This window comes from Myodes glareolus, chromosome 4, assembly GCF_982192425.1.
Source record: "Myodes glareolus chromosome 4, mMyoGla1.1, whole genome shotgun sequence".
Taxonomy (NCBI): Eukaryota; Metazoa; Chordata; class Mammalia; order Rodentia; family Cricetidae; genus Myodes; species Myodes glareolus.
The window spans coordinates 104167895-104187681 of NC_142029.1; the positions used below are offsets into that span (position 1 = coordinate 104167895).

General features: G+C 48.7%; 2 protein-coding genes across 3 annotated transcripts; one reads left to right on the plus strand and one right to left on the minus strand.

Annotated features, from left to right (window-relative positions):
* Positions 1–3571: 3571 nt before the first annotated feature.
* Positions 3572–8349, plus strand: Epor (erythropoietin receptor). Of its 2 annotated transcripts, XM_048446571.3 has the most exons (8): positions 3580–3815; positions 4823–4955; positions 5275–5450; positions 5537–5694; positions 6394–6547; positions 6630–6717; positions 7372–7459; positions 7553–8349. In XM_048446571.3, the coding sequence occupies exons 1-8, from the start codon at positions 3701–3703 to the stop codon at positions 8162–8164; spliced, it is 1524 nt and encodes a 507-aa protein (XP_048302528.1). In that variant the 5' UTR covers positions 3580–3700; the 3' UTR covers positions 8165–8349. The 2 variants fall into 2 exon arrangements, with proteins under 2 accessions (XP_085545950.1, XP_048302528.1); XM_085689824.2 differs by having other exon boundaries at positions 3572–3815; positions 7372–8349.
* A 1905-nt stretch (positions 8350–10254) lies between these two features.
* Positions 10255–11993, minus strand: Swsap1 (SWIM-type zinc finger 7 associated protein 1). Its single transcript, XM_048446572.3, has 2 exons — positions 11751–11993; positions 10255–11108 (listed from the first exon to the last, which is right to left on the minus strand). The coding sequence occupies exons 1-2, from the start codon at positions 11991–11993 to the stop codon at positions 10515–10517; spliced, it is 837 nt and encodes a 278-aa protein (XP_048302529.3). The 3' UTR covers positions 10255–10514.
* Between the last annotated feature and the right edge of the window lie 7794 nt (positions 11994–19787).

Here is a 19787-nt window from a genome sequence, read left to right on the forward strand (position 1 = left end):
CAAAGGTCCTGAGTTCAATTCCCAGCAACCACATGGTGGCTCACAACCATCTGTAAGGAGGTCTGGTGCCCTCTTCTGGCCTGCAGCATACATACTGAGAATACTGTATACATAATAAATATATAAATAAATAGATCTTTAAAAAAAATTGTGTGTGTCTGCTGTATACATGTGTTCACAGGCAAGCACTTTCACAGACCAAAGGGAGACTTAAAACATCTTAGTTGAATATGCTCCATCCTATTTTTTGAGACAGGGTCTCTCATTGAACCTGGTGCTCACCTGTTCAGCTAGACTGGCTGGCCAGTGAGCTGCAGGGATCCATTGACATCTTGCTGCAGTGAAATTCATGCAGAATCTCCTCATGCTGCTTTTTACATGGGTACTGAGGATCGAACTTTACTTACCAAGCTATCTCCTCAGCTACTGTCTTCTGTTTGTTTGGTTTTGTTGTTGTTTGTTTTAGTCAAAAATCTCGTTTAGGCCAAGGTGGCCCTAAACTTGTTATGTAGCTGAGGGGGCTCTGCTGCCTTCTGGTACCCTACACCTCACGGGTTCTACACACAGCAGGAAATGGTGCACCTTCTCACAGCGCCCCCCCAGTACCCCCTCCCCCCCGCCGCGCTCCTGTTTGCTCCAGTTAAACTCTAGCAGGGTGAATCCCTTTGGGTGAACTTGGGTCAGGCCTGAACCGTCACTGTCCTGATGGCTGGCCAAGTCTAGGTTCTACCCCATTCTGGACCTGCAGAGATGTTGCAGATCCTGGGTAGAGTTTGGGAGGGAACGTGCATTCAAGGTAAGTTTGAGAGAGCTTCTGGGAGGAAGAGGGAGAATTCTGGTGAGCGAGAATAAAAACCCCTTCTGTTGTTCTGAATATTGTCTCAATAGCTTAAGTGGAAGACCCATGTGTTCTATGGAGGACAAAAGAAGAATTTAAACATTGTATCAGGTTTGAGAGACCCATTACCATAGTATCATGCTTTTTAACATTCTAAATTTCTATTTTATTATTGTTATTATTGGCTTTTTGAGACAGGGCTTCTTTGTCTAGCCCTGGCTACCCTGGAACTACCTCTGTAGACCAGGCTGGCCTAGAACTCACAGAGATCTGCCTGCTTCTGCTTTTCCAGTGCTGGAACTAACAGTGTGCACTATCATACCCACTTATGTTTTTAATTACATATCTATTTTTATCCACTTTATTGTGAGGATGGAACTGGGGTTACAGACAGTTGGGGTCCACCAATTGGGTTCAGGAATCAAACCCCTACTAGGGCAAGTGCTTATAACTGCTGAGCCCTCTCTTCAGCCCAGATTTCTTTCTTTCACTAACTTTAACTCCTTAAGACCATTTGTATCAGACTGGAGAGATGACTCAGTGGTCAAGAGCACTGGCTGCTCTTCCAGAGGTCCTGAGTTCAACTTCCGACAACCACAAAGTGGCTCACAACCATCTATAATGAGATCTGGTGCCCTCTTCTGGCGTGTAGACATACATACAGGCAAGATACTGTATAAATAATAAATAAATATATATTTTAAAAAAGACCATTTAATCCCACACCTTTAATCCCAGCACTAGGGAGGCAGAGGCAAACGGATCTCTGTGAGTTCAAGGACAGCCTGGTCTACAAGAGGACAGGCTCCAAAAAAAAAAATTTGTGTGTGCAGCATCATCTCATTTTCTCATTTGAACTAGCTCAAGAGTGTTCCCCTGCCCCCACACACATTTCTAGACCAGGCATAGTGCACATGCCTGTAATTACAGCACGGACTTGGGAGAGAGGAGCAGAAGCAGGAAGACCCCTCTGAGTTTGAGCCTTTAATACACAACCAAGCTGTCTCCAAACAAACAAACACCCCAAAGCCCATTTCTTGAGGTAGAGAATGACAATGATATCCATCTTTTGTTGTTTTATGTGTTTGATCATTTTGCCTGCATATACATATGTGCACATGTGTACAGTGCTCAAAGAGACCAGAATAAGGTGTTGGATCCCCTGGAACTGGAAATATAGACAATTGTGAGGTAACATGTGGGTGCTGGGAATCCAAACCAGGTCCTCTGCAAGAGCAGTATGTATGCATGTATGTATATATGAACATATGTTTGTATGTACGTATTTATCTCTCTACCTATGTATCCATGTATGTATCTATTCATATATGTATGTATATATCCATACATATATCTTTGTATGTGTGTATCCATACATGTATCTATCATGTACATATGTAGGAATTCACCTGTCTTTCTGTCCATCTTGGTGGTGCTGGGATAAACCCGAGGCTTTCCGCTGCCAGGCAAGTGCTGTACCATGAGCTACACCCCATTCAACTTTCTTTTTTTAAAGTAAGGGAAGCCAGGTCTGTGATCCCAGCATTCAGGACAGGAGGATTGCCACAATTCCAGAACAGTCTGGGTTATTTAGTGACACCCTGTGTCAAAAACAAACAAAAAGCAACAAAACAATATCGGAGCTGTAGCTCAATTGTAGAGCACTTGCCCAGCATGCCTGAGGCTCTGGACTCCATTCCAGCACCACAGAAACCGGAGATGGTAGTGCATGTCTGCCATCCCAACATGGAGGAAGTGGAGGCAGGAGGACAGAAGTTCAAGATCATCCTTAGTGATTCATACAGTGAATCTGAAGTCGGCTTGGGATACAATAAGACCCCATTTTATTTTTTAAAAATATTTATTTATTTATTTATTTATTTATTTATTATGTATACAATATTCTGTCTGTGTGTATGCCTGCAGGCCAGAAGAGGGTACCAGACCCCATTACAGATGGTTGTGAGTCACCATGTGGTTGCTGGGAATTGAACTCAGGACCTTTGGAAGAGCAGGCAATGCTCTTAACTACTAAGCCATCTCTCCAGCCCAAGACCCCATTTCAAAAAAAAAAAAACAAAACAAAACAAAATCCAGGCTGGTGAGACCTAAGCCCCAATGCTGGGAACCACATGGCCACATGGTAGGAGAGGGCTGGCTACTGACTCCCAAAGTTGTCTTGTGCCCTCCATATGTGCCCTAGAGCATTCACTGGGCATGCACACACGCACATGCATGCACACACATACACAGTAAATAAGTGTTTACGATTTTTAAAGTCATAATGAAATATTCCCAAATCTATGTAATCCACAAACAGAAAACACCATAGCATGTTGTTCGTCAGACTGCACGGCCTGGTTCTGCTCACACGTCCGGTTGGTAGTCGTCTTTAGGATTTTTATTTCGAACCGGACTGAGGAAGAGATACTGCCTAGTGCAACAACACAGCTTCCATCTATGTCCTGCTCGCCTGTGCAGCAGGGTAGATTTACAGAAGCCCTGACTAACGTGAAGAAGGTCAGTCACCTGTTCATGACCACATTAGCAACCACCAACCCCCTCCCCCGAAACAAAATTCTGCTGTCTGCCCCACCCCCCCCCGTACACTGGTTATGGCAGCGGCTGAGCCCAAGAGGGCCCCTGTTCCCTTCGGAGGCCTGTGGCTTATCTGTGCCCGACTGCGTGCTGGCCCCTCCCCCTGGAGGGAGCTGCCACTTGGAAGCTCCTGGTCAGCTGTGTCCGGCAGCTGCTGCTGACCCAGCTGTGGACTGCGGGAAAGGGGAAAGAGGAAAGGGGAGGGGAGGCGGGGGGGACACGGAGGGGCTGGAGCCCTGGGCTTCCTGAAACTGGGGCTGCATCATGGACCACCTCCGGGTGCCCCTCTGGCCTCGGGTTGGCCCCCTCTGTCTGCTACTTGCTGGTGCAGCCTGGGCTCCCTCACCCAGCCTCCCGGACCCCCAGTTTGAGAGCAAAGGTAAGAGCTGTACATGGGTACCTCCTCATTAAGTTCTAGAGGGCAGCGCTACCGCCTGAATTTCCAGCTTGGGTCTCAGGGGCTACACGTCCTCTGAACCCCCAGATGGGTTCTAGGGGTCAAAATGGTTTCTAAACCTGATGAGGCAAGTCAATGTCTGACCCTTGAGCCATGCCCAGGGGGGAAAGTCTTAGAAAGATTTAAGATTGTTTTAGCTGTTTGTTTGAAACAGGATCTCAGAAGGTAGACCAGGCTGGTCTTGAACTGCTAGGATTAAAGGCAAGTGTCACCCTGCCTGTGCTGTTTTTGTTTTGTTTTGTTTTTGAAGCAGGGTCTTATGGTAGCTCAGGCTGCCCTCAAATTCACTATGTAACTGAGGTTGGACTTGATTCTCCTGCCTCCACCTCTCAACTGCTGGGGTGACAGACACCTTTGGCTCTGTTTTGTGTTTTGAGGGACTCTGAGTCGTGGTAGAAATCGGAAGGGCCAGTAGATCAGAGCTCCTAGCTGGAAGTGATCAAGCTCACAGTGGTCCTGGGAAGTGGACAAGGTAGTGGGAGAACAGGACCCATCTGCAGGCGACTGTAAACACGGTTTGGCGCGGCGGATGGTGCTAGATCTCTTCCACTTCTTGCTAGGAGGAGGAAGGGGGGCGGGGGACACGGTTGGCGCTATCGAGAGGCAACCGGGTGCCTGCGGGGACCGATAGGAGGCCAGTACTCTGCACACACGCGCGCTAGGGCGGGGCCAGCACCGCTCAACTTGCAGGGTGAGTGGGCGTGTGCATGGGGTTGGGGCAAAGCAGGCGGGGTCGCTACTGGAGTTCTAGAGGTGCCACTTCTGCAAGACCCCTCCCCTCGAAGGCCCTCTTGGAGAAGAGGGCGGGGCACTAAAATTATCGGGTCTGCACAGGCGACAGGAGGGAGGGTTAGGGGGCTGTGGACTTTAGGCCTCGACTTCCCTGACCACCACCCACCTCCCCGCTCCATGGCAACCCCCCTCCCTAGCGGCCCTGCTGGCATCCCGGGGCTCCGAAGAACTTCTGTGCTTCACCCAGCGATTGGAGGACTTGGTGTGTTTCTGGGAGGAAGCGACGAGCTCCGGGATGGGCTTCAACTACAGCTTCTCTTACCAGCTCGAGTGAGTCTCCCAGGACTAGGTGACCTAAGGCGGGGATCGGGGCAGCAGAGTTTCCTGAATGTCATAACCTGGAATGTCTCCACCGGTCTGAAGTCATGGTTAAGGGTGGCAGGCGGGGGCGGGAAGGGGGAATGGGTGGAGGGCTCCCCCTGGTGGCCAGGATTAGAATAATTCTCCATCAACGGTCCATGACATTGGAATTGGGGCGCTCCAATGTGGTCTCCACTATATGAGCAAAAGAGATAAAAAAAACTCTCCAGTCACCTCCTACCCTCCCTGATTGTCCAACCTTTTCTTTTCGGTTTCTCCGGTCGCACAGGGGTGAGTCACGAAAGTCATGTCGCCTGCACCAGGCACCCACAGTCCGCGGCTCTGTGCGTTTCTGGTGTTCACTGCCGACCGCGGACACGTCGAGCTTCGTGCCACTGGAGCTACGCGTGACGGCGGCCTCCGGATCTCCTCGCTACCACCGCATCATCCATATCAATGAAGTTGGTAGGTGAGAGGGAATGGGAGCGACGTCGGTCGCGGTGGAGGCTAGGCTGGGTCCCTGCCTACCCGATCCGCTTCACTTTCTGCAGTGCTCCTGGACGCCCCTGCGGGACTGCTGGCGCGCCGGGCGGAGGAGGGCAGCCACGTGGTGCTTCGCTGGTTGCCACCTCCTGGGGCACCTATGACCACCCACATCCGCTACGAGGTGGACGTGTCGGCAGGCAACCGGGCAGGGGGCACGCAAAGGGTGAGAGTCCATTCAACCACCTCCCTGCGTCCTGGCCCAAAGTACCACTCCTTCAGGTCCCCATCGCTGTTTGTGTTTTGTTTATAATAAATATTATACAGGGTTCTGTCTACTTGTGAGCCACCATGTGGGTGCTGGGAATTGAACTCGGGACCTCTGAAAGAGCAGTCAGTGCTCTTAACCTCTGAGCCATCTCTCCAGCCCCAACCGTCGCTATTTTAAAATTGCTCTCTTTTCTGTGCTGGGTGCACGCTCGCCACTGTGCACTTGAGGAGATCAGAGAACAACTTTCCTGAGCCTTTCTCGTTCCACCACTAGGGTCTCCTGAGCGGCACCAGACCTAATTGGCGCTCACGTTAGCTCACATCCACTTTCCCCCCACTCGCACTTTGCTTAGGCTTCTCTCGGGCCTCAGCCCCGCTCACAACCTAGTTCACGTCCTCAGATGTCAAGGAGGTGCTCTCTGTGAGGTGTCTGACTCTGCCTTTATATGGCCCGAGTCAACTCTTGGCTTTGAGGGTCTTTGATCTGATTTGTCTTGAGCCAAAAAAACGGGCCTTGTCAGTTGATACCGTTACTTGAGTGCACCCAAGTACCGTTCCCATTATTAGGGTGCTGACTAGATGCCTCCGTGCAAGCTCCCACATCTTCTCACTGGTGCTAGTTGGTGAAATCTCTTCTGGCTCCACCGAACCCTAGGTGGAGGTCCTGGAAGGGCGCACTGAGTGTGTACTGAGCAACCTGAGGGGCGGGACGCGCTACACCTTCGCAGTTCGAGCGCGCATGGCAGAGCCGAGCTTCAGCGGCTTCTGGAGCGCCTGGTCTGAGCCCGCGTCGTTGCTGACCGCTAGCGGTGAGGCTCCAGTTCCTCGGAGAGAAGAACGAGGTGGGCCAAATACCCGGCAAACCTCCCTGACCTCCTTCCTGTCTCCCAGACCTGGACCCTCTCATCCTGACGCTGTCTCTCATCCTCGCTCTCATCTCGATGCTGCTGGCAGTGTTGGCGCTGCTGTCCCACCGCCGGTGAGCCCCCAATCCGAGCTCAGCTAACTCAGAGCTCTCTCTAGGGAAAGCAAGGCTGAGGGGTGAGCACTGGCCTAGAGTCACCCAGTTATCAGTGATAGAATACAAGCCAGACCACGCCCAGACTCTTGAACTTCCTTTCTCTCAGTCACCTGCTAGAGTTCTCTTGACCTCAGCGGTGGCTCCTTCCCGCATTCTTTTGTGGGTTCCATTTCCCGATGTAGTCAACCTTGTCAAAACAACCAGATAGTTAATGGAAGAGATTTAAGCCCGGTGGCTTTAATGACCTGACCAGCCATGCTGCGGTATTTATAATTCCCAGTGCACTCAAAACTTTGCTCGTCCTACTTTTCCAGAAAGTACACATCCTGCCAGCCCTGCGTGGCCCTGGGTGTTTATTCTGTTGGGAATCACACACGCATGCACGTGTTTTGGTGGTTCTGGGGATCCCACCCTCAGCCTATGGAAAGGGAGATGACGAGTGTGAGGGAGTCTGCACTGAACTCCTTTGCATCCTTCAAAACTTTCCCAGACGCCCTTTTGTAGGACCTCACCCCCTGCAGAAACCTTGGTGTCACTGTGGTGGGGGACCCGAGAAGGCACAGGTGAGTGTCCAGCATCACACATCCATGAACTTGTTTCTAACTTTAACAGGACTCTGAAGCAGAAGATCTGGCCTGGCATCCCAAGCCCAGAGAGTGAGTTTGAGGGTCTCTTCACTACCCACAAGGGTAACTTTCAGGTAGGTGACCTGTTTGTCTTCTCTGCTCCTGGGGCTGTCCTGCTACCGCATGCCAAGCCCAGGCCTCTGAGCAGGAGGGTGCTCTCTTCCCAGCTGTGGCTGTTGCAGCATGACGGCTGTCTGTGGTGGAGCCCAAGCAACTCCTTCCCGGAGGACCCGCCTGCCCACCTAGAAGTCCTCTCGGAGCGCTGCTGGGGGGTGACACAGGCAGGGGAGACACGGGCAGATGACAAGGGGCCCTTACTGGAGCCAGTGGGCAGTGAGCATGCCCAGGACACCTACCTGGTATTGGATGAGTGGTTGCTGCCCCGGAGCCCATGCAGTGAGGACCTCTCGGGATCTGGGGACAGTGTGGACCCAGTGACTATGGATGAAGGCTCAGAAGCATCTTCCTGCCCCTCTGAGTTGGCCTCGAAGCCCAGGCCAGAGGGCACTTCACCTTCGAGTTTTGAGTACACCATCCTGGACCCCAACTCCCAGCGCCTCTGCCCTCGGGCACTACCTCCTGAGCTGCCTCCCACTCCACCTCACCTGAAGTACCTGTACCTTATGGTGTCTGATTCGGGCATCTCAACAGATTACAGTTCGGGGAGCTCCCAGGGAGTCCATGGGGACGCATCTGATGGCCCCTACTCCCACCCCTATGAGAATAGCCTTGTCCCGGACCCAGAGCCTCTGCACCCCAGCTACATGGCCTGCTCCTAGGATGCCAGCCGACGAGATCTCAAGTCCACAACTTCTTGAACAGGGCTGAAGGCCATACTTAAAGTCACGGCTGACCTTGGTCCTCTACCCAGCCCATCCTGCCCAGGAAGCAACAGCCTTGCAGTGTCAAGATGGACAGTTATCTATCTGTACATAGAAATATATACATATCAATTTTTCTACCACTCTGTAGTATCTGATTTGTGTGTGTAACTCATGGATGGCATTCGACTCCCTCCCACCGCCTTGTTCCTGCCATGCTTCACGTCCCAGGCTGGTTGTCTGTGCTTCTAGTTGTTCCTCTGACTTCTGCCTCTGACCTTGTCTTTGGATTGCTCCATCAAACCACACACCACAACCAGGTTTTTTGTTTCTTATGTGAGTTACAGGGATGTGGAACTCATGTTCCTAGACTAGCATGGGAAATGCTTTTACTCTGAATTCTCTTGCTAGCCCATATTTTAGTGACTTGAGACGTGGTAGCTGAAGGTGACCTTGAACTTGTGATGCTCCTGCTTTTATATCCCGAGTGCTGGGACTCCAGGCTTGTTTCACCACACCAAGGTAACGTGGTGCTGGGAACTGAACTTGAGCTTCACACATGGACACGGCACATGTGTGCCACACACCCATGTGCAGTCGTTCTGCGCTCTGCCACAGTCTCTGTAAAAACCCTCAAACCCCATCTTTCCCTGAACCTAGACCATGGAAAAGCATAGCTAAAGTCTTGGTGCTAAGATTGAAATTGTGGATCTGGCACACATGAATAGTGACCACAACAGTCAGGGCACACTTCCTAGCTGCCAACGCAAGCCACCTGAGACTTAGTGCCTCATCCACACTGCTCCTGGGGGGCACAAACCAACATCTATTCACCCAGATAGAAAAACTATGACAGATCTAAGCACACATGCCACCAAAGTCCAATTTGGTGACCCAATGAGTTTTACTGGAGTTATGTGCATTCCTGCACATATGGGTGAGGGGTCACTTACAGGAGTGGAAATGACTCAGACAGCTGCATCGGCAAAGCCCACCCCGGAGCTGGGAACCTGGTGCACACTGCACAGCCTGCAGGCAGTTCCACAGGTTGGAGAGCGTCCTTTCCAAGCTGCTCAGCTTGTCTGAGGGTTGGGGACTTCCTGAAGCCTTTGAGTTGTTTACTTCCTGAGTTTAAGGAGCTTCTGCTACAGGATGAATTATTCACCCTCCCCCTTTACAACACACTGAGTCTTGAGCTTACCTTCAGGATAGATTTGTTGTTTTAAAGATTTTTATATACTTTAGTTTTATGTGCATGAGCGTTCTGTTTATATGTATGTATGTTCACCACTTCTTGCCTAGTGTCCAAGGAGACCAGAAGAGGACATCAGATCCCCTGAAGCTGTACTTGCAAAGGTTGTGTCTGATAGGAATGCTGGGAACTGAATCCACATCCTGTGGAAAATTCTTAACCACTGAGCCCTCTCTCTGGCTCCCTAGTTTTTTTGTTTTGCCTTTGAGACAGGGTCTCACTATGTAGCCCTGGTTGGCCTGAACAGTCCATTGAAACCAGGCTGGCCTTAAACACAGACATATCTGCCTGCCCCTGTACTAGGATTAACAGCCTGGCCCACTTTGGTTTTTCTGAGACAGGGTCTAGTGTATGCCAGAGTGGACAGTGACCTCCTACATCTACGTTCCAAAGCTGGGCCTACCATTTTGCATATAACCATGCTCAAATTCAGTTTAATGGCATTAAAAATGTATGTCCTAAGAAAGCTAAACATGTGCATACTCTATATGGAGTGATTCCACTCCCAGCCGTACACCCTACACACATGTGCAAGGGCATGTGTATGATTAATCCCTGACAGTATGTAAGCAGAGACACAGAGGTAACGGATACAGGCACCCATGGAATAGGCAAGAGGAATCAAGTATGGGAGCACACTCCATAGGCCCTGCCCTCAAGAGATGGGGCTGGAGGATCATAAGTTCAAGGATAGCCTCTGCTAAGTATTAATTTAGTCTCAGCCTAGCCTGAGCTACACAAGGTCCTGTCTGGGAAACAAATGCAACAGGTAAAGAAATGAACTAGGAAATGTGGCTGAATCTCATCAATGACTATATTATTTATTTATTCTGAAGGGTTTATTATTTATTTATTATTATTAGTGTGGAGGGCGTGTGTGTGTCACTACCCAAGAGTGAAGGTCAGAAGACAACTTGCAGGAGTCAGCTAGATTCCAACTATGTGGGTCCCAGAAATCAAAGTCAGGCCATCATGCAGGTTGTTAAGGTCCCTTCCCTACTGAGCCATCTCACCAGCTCTCAACAATGCTAGTCTATAAAAGAAAACCTACACTGTTCAGGTCTTTGACTCTGCACCTGTCCCTGAAGTAAGTGTTCTATCCAAGGGACACTGAGGACCAGAGAGGTTGTCACATGCCAAAGTTAATGACTGGCTTCTAGCACTTGAATCTTTTTTATCTGAGCAGGGCTTAGAAGCCTGGGTAGGCCATGGGGTGATCTTCATCTCTCCACTGGGTAAGAAAGTCACTGACCACTCCATCCTGGGGCTCAGCTTGCCGGACTCCAGGCTGGCTCGAAGGCAGTACTGCTGTCCCAAGCCTAGGGCATCTGGCTGTAGCCAGCACTGCACAGGAAAATACCGTTGAAGCAATGTCAGATGTGGGACATCACCATCTGCTTCTTTTTGGGTCTCAAGGGCCACCACAAGCCCGCAACTGCCACTGGCTCCAAGATGGTGGCTAAAGTAAGCAACAGTATCCAGAAGCAACGCAGCCAAGTAGGCGGCTTCCTGGGCCCCTGAGTCCTCTGCTAGATAGTCTTCCAGGCCGTCCAGCAGTAGAAGCGACGGGGCAGGCCCTGGGGCCTCATGGGCAGAGGCTAGCAGCTGGAGAAGCTCTGGAACTGAGGATGGGTACTGGAATCGAACCTTCTAGAAGACAGGAAAAGGCACTATTTAATATAGGAGGCCAAGACTCCATACTATGGCTGCCACGGCTCTTACATTCTTTCCCAGTAGAGGCTCTCATGCCCCATACACAAAGTTCAGGATGAAGCACCAGCAGCCTTTGCCCTTCTCTGTCACCTGCCTTTTTCCAGCATGTATCATGGCTCAAGACTATTTAAGTAAAGATTCTTTTTTTTTTCTTTGATACAGGGTCTCATGTTACCCAGGATGATTGAAAACTCGTTATGTAGCAGGATGGCCTGACACTGCGGAAACTCCGAATCTGAGGGGGGAAGAGAGGCGAGAAAGGGGAGGGAGAGAGAGGGGTAAGAGAAATGGGGGGGGGGATAGGGAAAGGAGGAGGGGGAGGTAGGGAGAGGAAGGAAGAGTGTTTAGACCAAGGTTTCTACCATGACCGCATCTCCTGGGCGCCCACGCTCGCTAACGATGGTCTTTCTTTTAATTTTAACTAAACCTGCACAGCCACGCCACACGTGGCTACTTCGCCTCCTCCACCCTCCTCTTCCATATAGGTTTTATGTCGTGCCATTGGCCTGCCGACCTGCCACTCATGCGCAACCTATCCTGTCATTGGGTGACACATTCCAGGCCGCGCCCTCCGGTTACCTGGAGCCGCCAGGGTTCCCGCGCTGCGGGTGTGTTGAGCGGCAGGCTCTGAAGTGGCCTTCGTGTCAGGAAGAGGACAGGCCCGCGGCCTTCCCCTGCCGCCTCAAGGGCGGCTGCAAACAGCAGCGACGTCTGCGCGGAACGCGGAGCGCCGAGCAGCAGCAAAGGTGGCCCGGTAGTTCCATCCCCTTCGGGCCTTGCCGCGCTGCCTGCATCCAGCACCCGCCTCAGCGCCTCCGCCATTTGCCAAGTACCGCTACCAATCAGGGCTGCGCTCTTATCCAGGGCCCTCCCATACCGGTGCCTCATTGGCTACAGCCCACAGCTTCACTGTCGGTCACTGGAGCTGTCGTAAAGGAAAGTGGAGGAAGCTGGGGCTTGAGGGATTAGTGGAGAAAGCTGGGACTGAAGAGAATCTGCCGCCGAAAGCCGTGCGATCAGATTAAAAGAAAGGTCGAGGGTACCAACACGCTCCCTAGAAACACCCAGCTTCTAGGTCGGGGCCGGGGAGGGTGTCTTAGCGGTTAAGAGCTCTGGCTGCTCTTGCAAAAGACCCAAGTTCAGTTTCCAGCACCCACAAGGTGACTAACAACCATTTCAGGGGATCCCACGCCCTCTTCTGACCGCGGGCACGAGGCACACATATTTATATGCTCTCCGCCACCCCACACACATAAAAGTAAATCTTAAAACAATATATAGGTCACCCTTAGCTACATACTGAAGTTTTCAACCAGCCTGAACTACGTGAGCACCTGTCTTAAACATAAATAATAATACAAACCAGACTCTTAATCTCAGCTTGCCCATTTGCAAAGCGAGTATTCTGAGTCTTTGTGATCATTGCAGTGTGTTGGCGTGAATATTAGCTAAATGTCACCGAAGGACTGTTCATAGGCGGAAAAGGACAGCTGTTTGCTTGGCTTTGCTTCAGTATGAGAATGTGGTTTGTATGGATTGCAGATCGGGACTCACAGTTTTTTTGTTTTGTTTTTTTTTTTAAACTTGTCTGGAACTCCGAAGATGGCTTATGCTACTACGCCAAGTTAAGGCAGGAATCAAACTCAGGGTTTTGTACCTGCCAAGCAAGCAGTCTACAAATTGTGCCACGTCCCTAGACTCAATAAAGGGTTTGTTACATTGGCTTAGGTGGTGTGTGTATGTACTCCGGTGACCCAGTGTTCAAGGACAAGCTGTGGAATGGGGTACAGTTCTTTCTCTGCTACCATGTGGGTTCCCCAGGATGAAAGGTCTTCAGGATTGGTACAAGAGCCCTCAGTCATCTCACTGACCCTGATTTCCGTTTTAAGTTTTAAAAATTTCTGTGTGTGTGGGTGTGTGTAGGCAGGACTGTGCACTCCTTGAGCGTGTGGAGGTCAGTCCTCGCCTACCGTCTCATTTGAGGCAGTGTATCTTGTTCACTGCTGTCTGCTGTGTAGGTCAGACTGGCTGGCCCGAGAGCTTCTGGGGTTCGTCCCGAGTCCACACCCAAGCATCACAGCCCTGCCCTGACATTGATACTTTGTCTAGTGTTTCCACGGTGCTTGTGCCTGCACTTTGCATGCTGAGCCCTCTCCCATGCTCACTCTGAGGGCTCTTGAAGACAGCTGTCATCTGACTTTCTTCTTGGCTTGGGACCTTCTTAATGCTTGGGTCTGTTGATGGGAGAGAGAACCTTGCTTCTATTGGGAGAGATACTGGAGAGGACAGATGTGCTGATAGGTTGAGAGATACTGGAGAGGACAGATGTGCTGATAGGTTGAGAGATACTGGAGAGGACAGATGTGCTGATAGGTTGAGAGATACTGGAGAGGACAGATGTGCTGATAGGTTGAGGGCCTTGAAGGCTTCTTCAGGAGCATCTGCTGAGTACACTGGAGAACTGCACGTTTGTTTTTTTAAGTAATTTATTTATTTTCTGTACATTGGTGTTTTGTGTGCATGTATGTCTGTGTCAGGGTATCAGATCTGGGAGTTACAGACAGCTATTATCTGCCATTTGGGTGCTGGAAATTGAACCTGGGTCTGTGCTCTTAACCACTGAGCCAATCTCTCTAAGTCCCGAGAATTGCAATTCTTGTTAAATCACTGAATGAAGGAAGAATTAATGAGAACCAAGATTCTGATTGCGCAGCCAGTCTCTTCACCCAGACTTGGCTCTAGAGCTATCACTCAAGCCTGGGTTTCCCTGGAAACCTTGTCTCCTAGTAACTTCAAAGTGGTACAGTTGCCTGGAGACCCAGGGACAGGGCGGAACTGTGATTTCCTGGGCTTACTCTTTCCCTCTGGGGACAGAAAACAGCTCCAACAGCATCCCCCGGTACACCCACATACACAGCTGGACACCTCTACACCCTGCACACACACACACACACACACACACACACACACACACACACACAATATGCCATTTTGCATATATTCCCTATTCAGATTTTCATTACCTCTCTCACACACACACACACACACACACACACACACACACAGCTCAACCCTGACACAAAGAATCCCATACAGTATTCCCATTTTCATACTCTATTCTTGCACACACACACGGACACACTTTGAGATGACGGTGTGATTGGCATTCTGCACACAACACACATACATCCTCAGCACCCTGTTACACTGCTCTGTGAAGTATGTGCCTCAGCTCCCACCCCCGCCCCAGACACACAGCCTGATGCTGCAAAGCACACAAGCCCCAGGTCACAGGAGCACACTGACACAGGCGTTTCTTGATCCTTGCCCAGGAGAGCTGGCTCTAAGCATTCTGTCTAGCTCTGTCTTTGGTTTGTTGCTGGTTCTGTCTTTTTCTTCCTCTCTTCCACTCAGCACTGGGGATTGAACATGGGTCCCACGCATGCTAAGTAAGCTTCCCAACACTGAGCTACATATATCCCTGGTTCTCTTTTTGTCCCTTCACATGAAATTTTTTATATTTCTATTTTTATGGCTATGTGTTTGCCTGAATGTATTATATGTACCGCATGGCCATGGTGCCCACAGAGGTCGGAAGAGAGCATCAGGACCCCTGGAACTGGGCTACCATGTGAGTTCTGAGAATGCAACCAGGTCCTCTGCAAGACCAGTAGCAACTACTGAGCTACTTCTCTAGTCTCCTCCCTTACTATTTATTAATTTATTAAATCTTATTTATTTATTTATTTATTTAGTCAGAGTTTCTCTGTGTAAATGGCCTTGGCTGTCCTGGAATTCACTATGTAGACCAGGCTGACCTCGAATTCGCAGAGAGCCCCCTGATTCTGCCTTTGCCTCCAGAGTGCTTAAATTAAAGACATGTGCCACCCCAGGTTGTGGGTTTTTTTTTTAATTGAGACACTCAACTTATGCTGCCTAAGTTGGTCTTGAATTTATTATGTAACCCAGGCAAGCCTTGAACTCATGAAACTTCTGTCTCAATATCACAAGTAGCTGGGATTACAGGTTACAGCACTAGGCCTGGCTGCTATATGTTGTTGATATGTGTATTTGTGTGTGTGTACACACTTGTATGTGTATAGGCATCTGCATGTATGTTTGTGCAGCACACATGTGCAGTGTCCATGGAAGTGAGAAAAGGGCATCAGATGCCCTGGAACTGGAGTTACAGATGGTTATGAGCCACCATGTGAGTGCTGGAAATCAAACCTGGGTTCTCTGGAAGGGCAACAAGGGCTCTTCATTTCTGTGGGGACACCTCTCTAGACCCTTAAATTCTTCTTCTTTTTAAAAGAGATCTATTTATTTATATTTTATGTATATGGCTGTTTTCCCTGCATGTGTGTCTGTGCATACATGTGTGCCTGGTGCCTGCAGAGTCAAAAGAATTTGATTCCTGGGAACTGGGTTATAAACAGTTATGAGCTACTCTGTGGGTGCTGGGATCAAACCTTGGTCCTCTGCAAAAACAGTAAGTACTTTCAATCCTTGAATCATCTCCAGCATTATTTTTTCTATTTTTTATTGTTTTTATTGAGCCATATATTTTTCCCCACTCCTTTCCCTTTTTCTCCCCTCCCCTTCTGCCCTCTCCTATGGTCCTGATGCTCCCAATTTACACAGATCTTGTCTTTTTCTACTTCTCATGTACATTAGATCCATGTATGTCTCTCTTAGGAGCCTCATTGTTGTTTAGGTTCTCTAGGATTGTGAATTGTAGGCTGGTTTTCTTTGCTTTACATTTAAAAGCCACTTATGAGTGAGTACATATGATAGTTATCTTTCTGGGTCTGGTTTACCTCACTTAATACGATGTTTTCCATATCTATCCATTTGCCCGAAGATTTCAAGATGCCATTATTTTTTTCTGCTGTGTAGTACTCTATTGTGTAAATGTATCACATTTTCCTCATCCATTCTTCAGTCGAGGAGCATTTGGGTTGTTTCTAGGTTCTGGCTATGACAAGCAAAGCTGCTATGAACATAGTTGAGCACATGTCCTTGTGGCACAATTGAGCATCCTTTGGGTATATACCCAAAAGTGGTATTGCTGGGTCTTGAGGAAGGATGTTTCCTAATTTTCGGAGAGATCGCCACACTGATATCCAAAGGGGTTGTACCAGCTTGCATTCCCACCAGCAATACAGAAGTGTTCCCTTTCCCCCACAACCTCTCCAGCATAAGTTGTCATCAGTGTTTTTGATCTTGGCCATTCTTACAGGTGTAAGATGGAATCTCAGAGTTGTTTTGATTTGCATTTCTCTAATGGCTAAGAATGTTGAGCATTTCCTTAAGTGTCTTTCAGTCATTTTAGATTCCTCTGTTGAGAGTTCTCTGTTTAAGTCTGTACCCATTTTTATTGGATTATGTGATCTTTTGATGACCAATTTTGTGAGTTCTTTGTATATTTTGGAGATCAGACCTCTGTCTGAAGTGGGGTTAGTGAAGATCTTTTCCGATTCTGTAGGCTGTCGTTTTGTCTTGTTGACCGTTTCAGAAGCTTCTCAGTTTCAGGAGGTCCCATTTATTAATTGTTTTTCTCAGTGTCTGTGCTACTGGGGTTATATTTAGGAAGTGGTTCCCTGTGCCAATGCGTGTATTTCCCTCTTTCTCTTCTACGGGGTTCAGTGTGGTTGGCTTTATGTTGAGGTCTTTGGACTTGGGTTTTGTGCATGGTGATAGATATGGATCTATTTCTATTCTTCAAGATGATTATATCCAGTTTTCCAGCAGTGTTTTTTATTCATTCATTTGTATGTGTGTCTAAGTGTGGCACTGTCATCGTATACAAGTGGAAGCAGAAGGTGACCTGTGGGAGTCAGTTCTCTCCTTCCTCTGTGTGAGCCCTGAGATCTGAACCCAGGTTGCCATGCTTTCTGGCAGACTTTTTTGTCCACCAAACCATCTTGTCCACCCCTGTTTGTTTTATTAACAATATATATCATTATCACTATATATCTCTGGCTGAACATCAGCTGCTTGTAGAGGCTTCACTTGAGCAAGTAACCAAAACTAATCCATCCCCTTCATTTGTTTTTTTAAAGATTCATTTCTTTTAAAAAATTTAAGTGTAAGCTCAGTAGTGGTGGCACACACCTTTAACTCCAGCTCTAGGGAAGCAGAGGCAGTCAGAGCTCTGTGAGTATGAGGCCATTTGGTCTAGTTTTGAGACAGCTAAGGTCACACCAAGAAACTCTGTCTGGAATCGATGTATATATGTATATATATATATATATATATATATATATATATATATATATATATAGAGAGAGAGAGAGAGAGAGAGAGAGAGAGAGATAAAATTTAAGTGTGTGTGTATGTGTGCGTGTGTAAGTTTTGCAAGTTTTGCCTATATGTATGTGCACAATGTATGTACCTGGTACCTCCAGAGACCTGAAGAGGGCATCACATCCCCTGACATGGATTTGCAGATGTTTATGAGCCACTATGTAGGTGCTCAGGATCAAACCCAGGTCTTCTGTAAAAGCAGCATCTCCAATGCTTCTTAAACTTTTCATCATCATTACTATCATCGTCATCAGTTATTATTAGTGTGTGTGCATGCATGCCTGTGCGTGCCTGCCCATGTGTGTGTGTGTGTGTGTGTGTGTGTGAGAGAGAGAGAGAGAGAGAGAGAGAGAGAGAGAGAGACAGAGAGAGACAGAGAGAGAGACAGAGAGAGAGAGACAGAGAGAGAGAGACAGAGAGAGAGATATTAGGGAGCATTTCATGGCAAGCATGTGGAGGTCAGAGAACCTTGTCCATCTGCTTCTCTCATTCCACCTTTGTCTGTGTTCTGGAGATCAAAATCAGGTCAACAGGTTTTGCAACAAACAAGCACTCATAGTTGCTGAACCATCTCACCCGCCCAGTTTTGTCTTCTTGTCCCAGGCAGCCCAGGATGGCCTCCAACTCACTATATATGGGAGAACAGCCTTGAGTTTTGAATCCTACTGCTTTCATCTCCTAGGCACTTGGGTCACAAGCATATCATCATGCCTGCCCACAAACATTGCTGTATGCTGGGGATGGAACAGTCTTTCACACCAGGCAAATATCTACCACTAAGCTTAATTCGAAGCCCCAAAGCTTTAAAATGACTTAATTTGTAGCTTCTGAGGTTATCCATTTGTGATGTATGCCTGAGCAAGAGTATGCTGTAACCCTCCTCAGCAGACTAGCCCTCTCCCTGCCTTTAAAGCCCTCCATTACCCGCCCTCGGAGTCAGCACCAAGGACAAGGTCAGTCGGGCGCTGTCCGTGGTCCTGAGACTGTGCTCCCTCCCTGACGGGTCAGTAAGCTTCAAGGTTGTTTGTGAGTTTTGCAAACAGCCCTGGTCAGTAAAGATAGAGGCTTTACAGTCGAGTGATTCTTCTCACAGCTGTTCTTCCCGGGGTCAGTGACCAGCCCCTCTATCTCCTGGAACACCTCCTTCTTCTCAGTCTGCTCTTCATTCACTGAGTTCCAGCCACACAGTCATCCTTGTTTTTTTCCCCTGGAGATGTCAGGCATGGGCCTCGCCTCAGAACCTTTGCACCTTCTGTCTTGTTTACCTAGTGTTCTTACTGCCACACACTCCCCCACACTCTCCAGATGTTCACGTGACTCCTTTTCTTTACGTCTCACCTATGCTCTCTTCTTCTCCGTGGACTCCCAGAAAACTCTTTATTACCTATGTCTCCATTCAGAATTCTCTCATACACACTTTCTCCTTTGTTGCTGATGTAGCCCAGGCTGGCTTCCAACCAGCTGTGTATCTAACGATGGCCTTGGAGTCCTCATCTTCCTGCTCCTCTATCTCCCAAGTACTGAGGTCACAGGCATGTGCCACTGTGATTAGCCACTCACCCATTCTGAAAATGTTTCATTTTCTTTATTTAATGACTGGGAGGTGACTCTGTGATGAGATCAGAGGACAGTTGCATGAGTTGGTTCTCGCTTTCCACCCTGTGGTTCTAGAGCAACAAACTCAGGTTTGACTGCAAGCACCTTTACCCAGTGATCCATCCCTCCAGCCCTCCAATTTTTTAAACTTAAAAATATTTTTAATTTTGTGTATGTTTGTATGTATGCATTATGCCATGTGAGTGTGGGTGCACTCAGAGACAGAAGACAGAATCGGCCCCTTGTGAGACAGCCTACGTGAGTCCTGGGACGGAACTCCACTCAGCCTTGTCTCCGGGCCCTTTTTAAAATTATTGTTGTTTTAATTATTATTATTTCAGAGGGAGGGAGGGAGACAGAGAGAATGTGCCAAGCCGTACATGTGAACCTCTCCATGGTTTGTCTTCTCCTCCAACCCTGGGTTTTAGGGATGGAACTCAGGTTGTCAGACGCTGAGAAAAGTGTGTTCGTCCACTGAACTAGCTCACTGGCCCTCGCCCCATGATTCTTACATCATATCCCTGGCTTGAGTTTTCTGATAATCAAATATCAATATCTAACATAGCAGAGATCTAAAGCCCAGATACACCTGCAATCCCAGCACTCAGGAAGCTGAGGGGGGATGGTCATGGGCTACATGAAACCCCAGAAATCTCAAGCCTTTTCTTAAATCCTTGAACCTAGAGTTTGGAATTTATAGGGTTCCATATT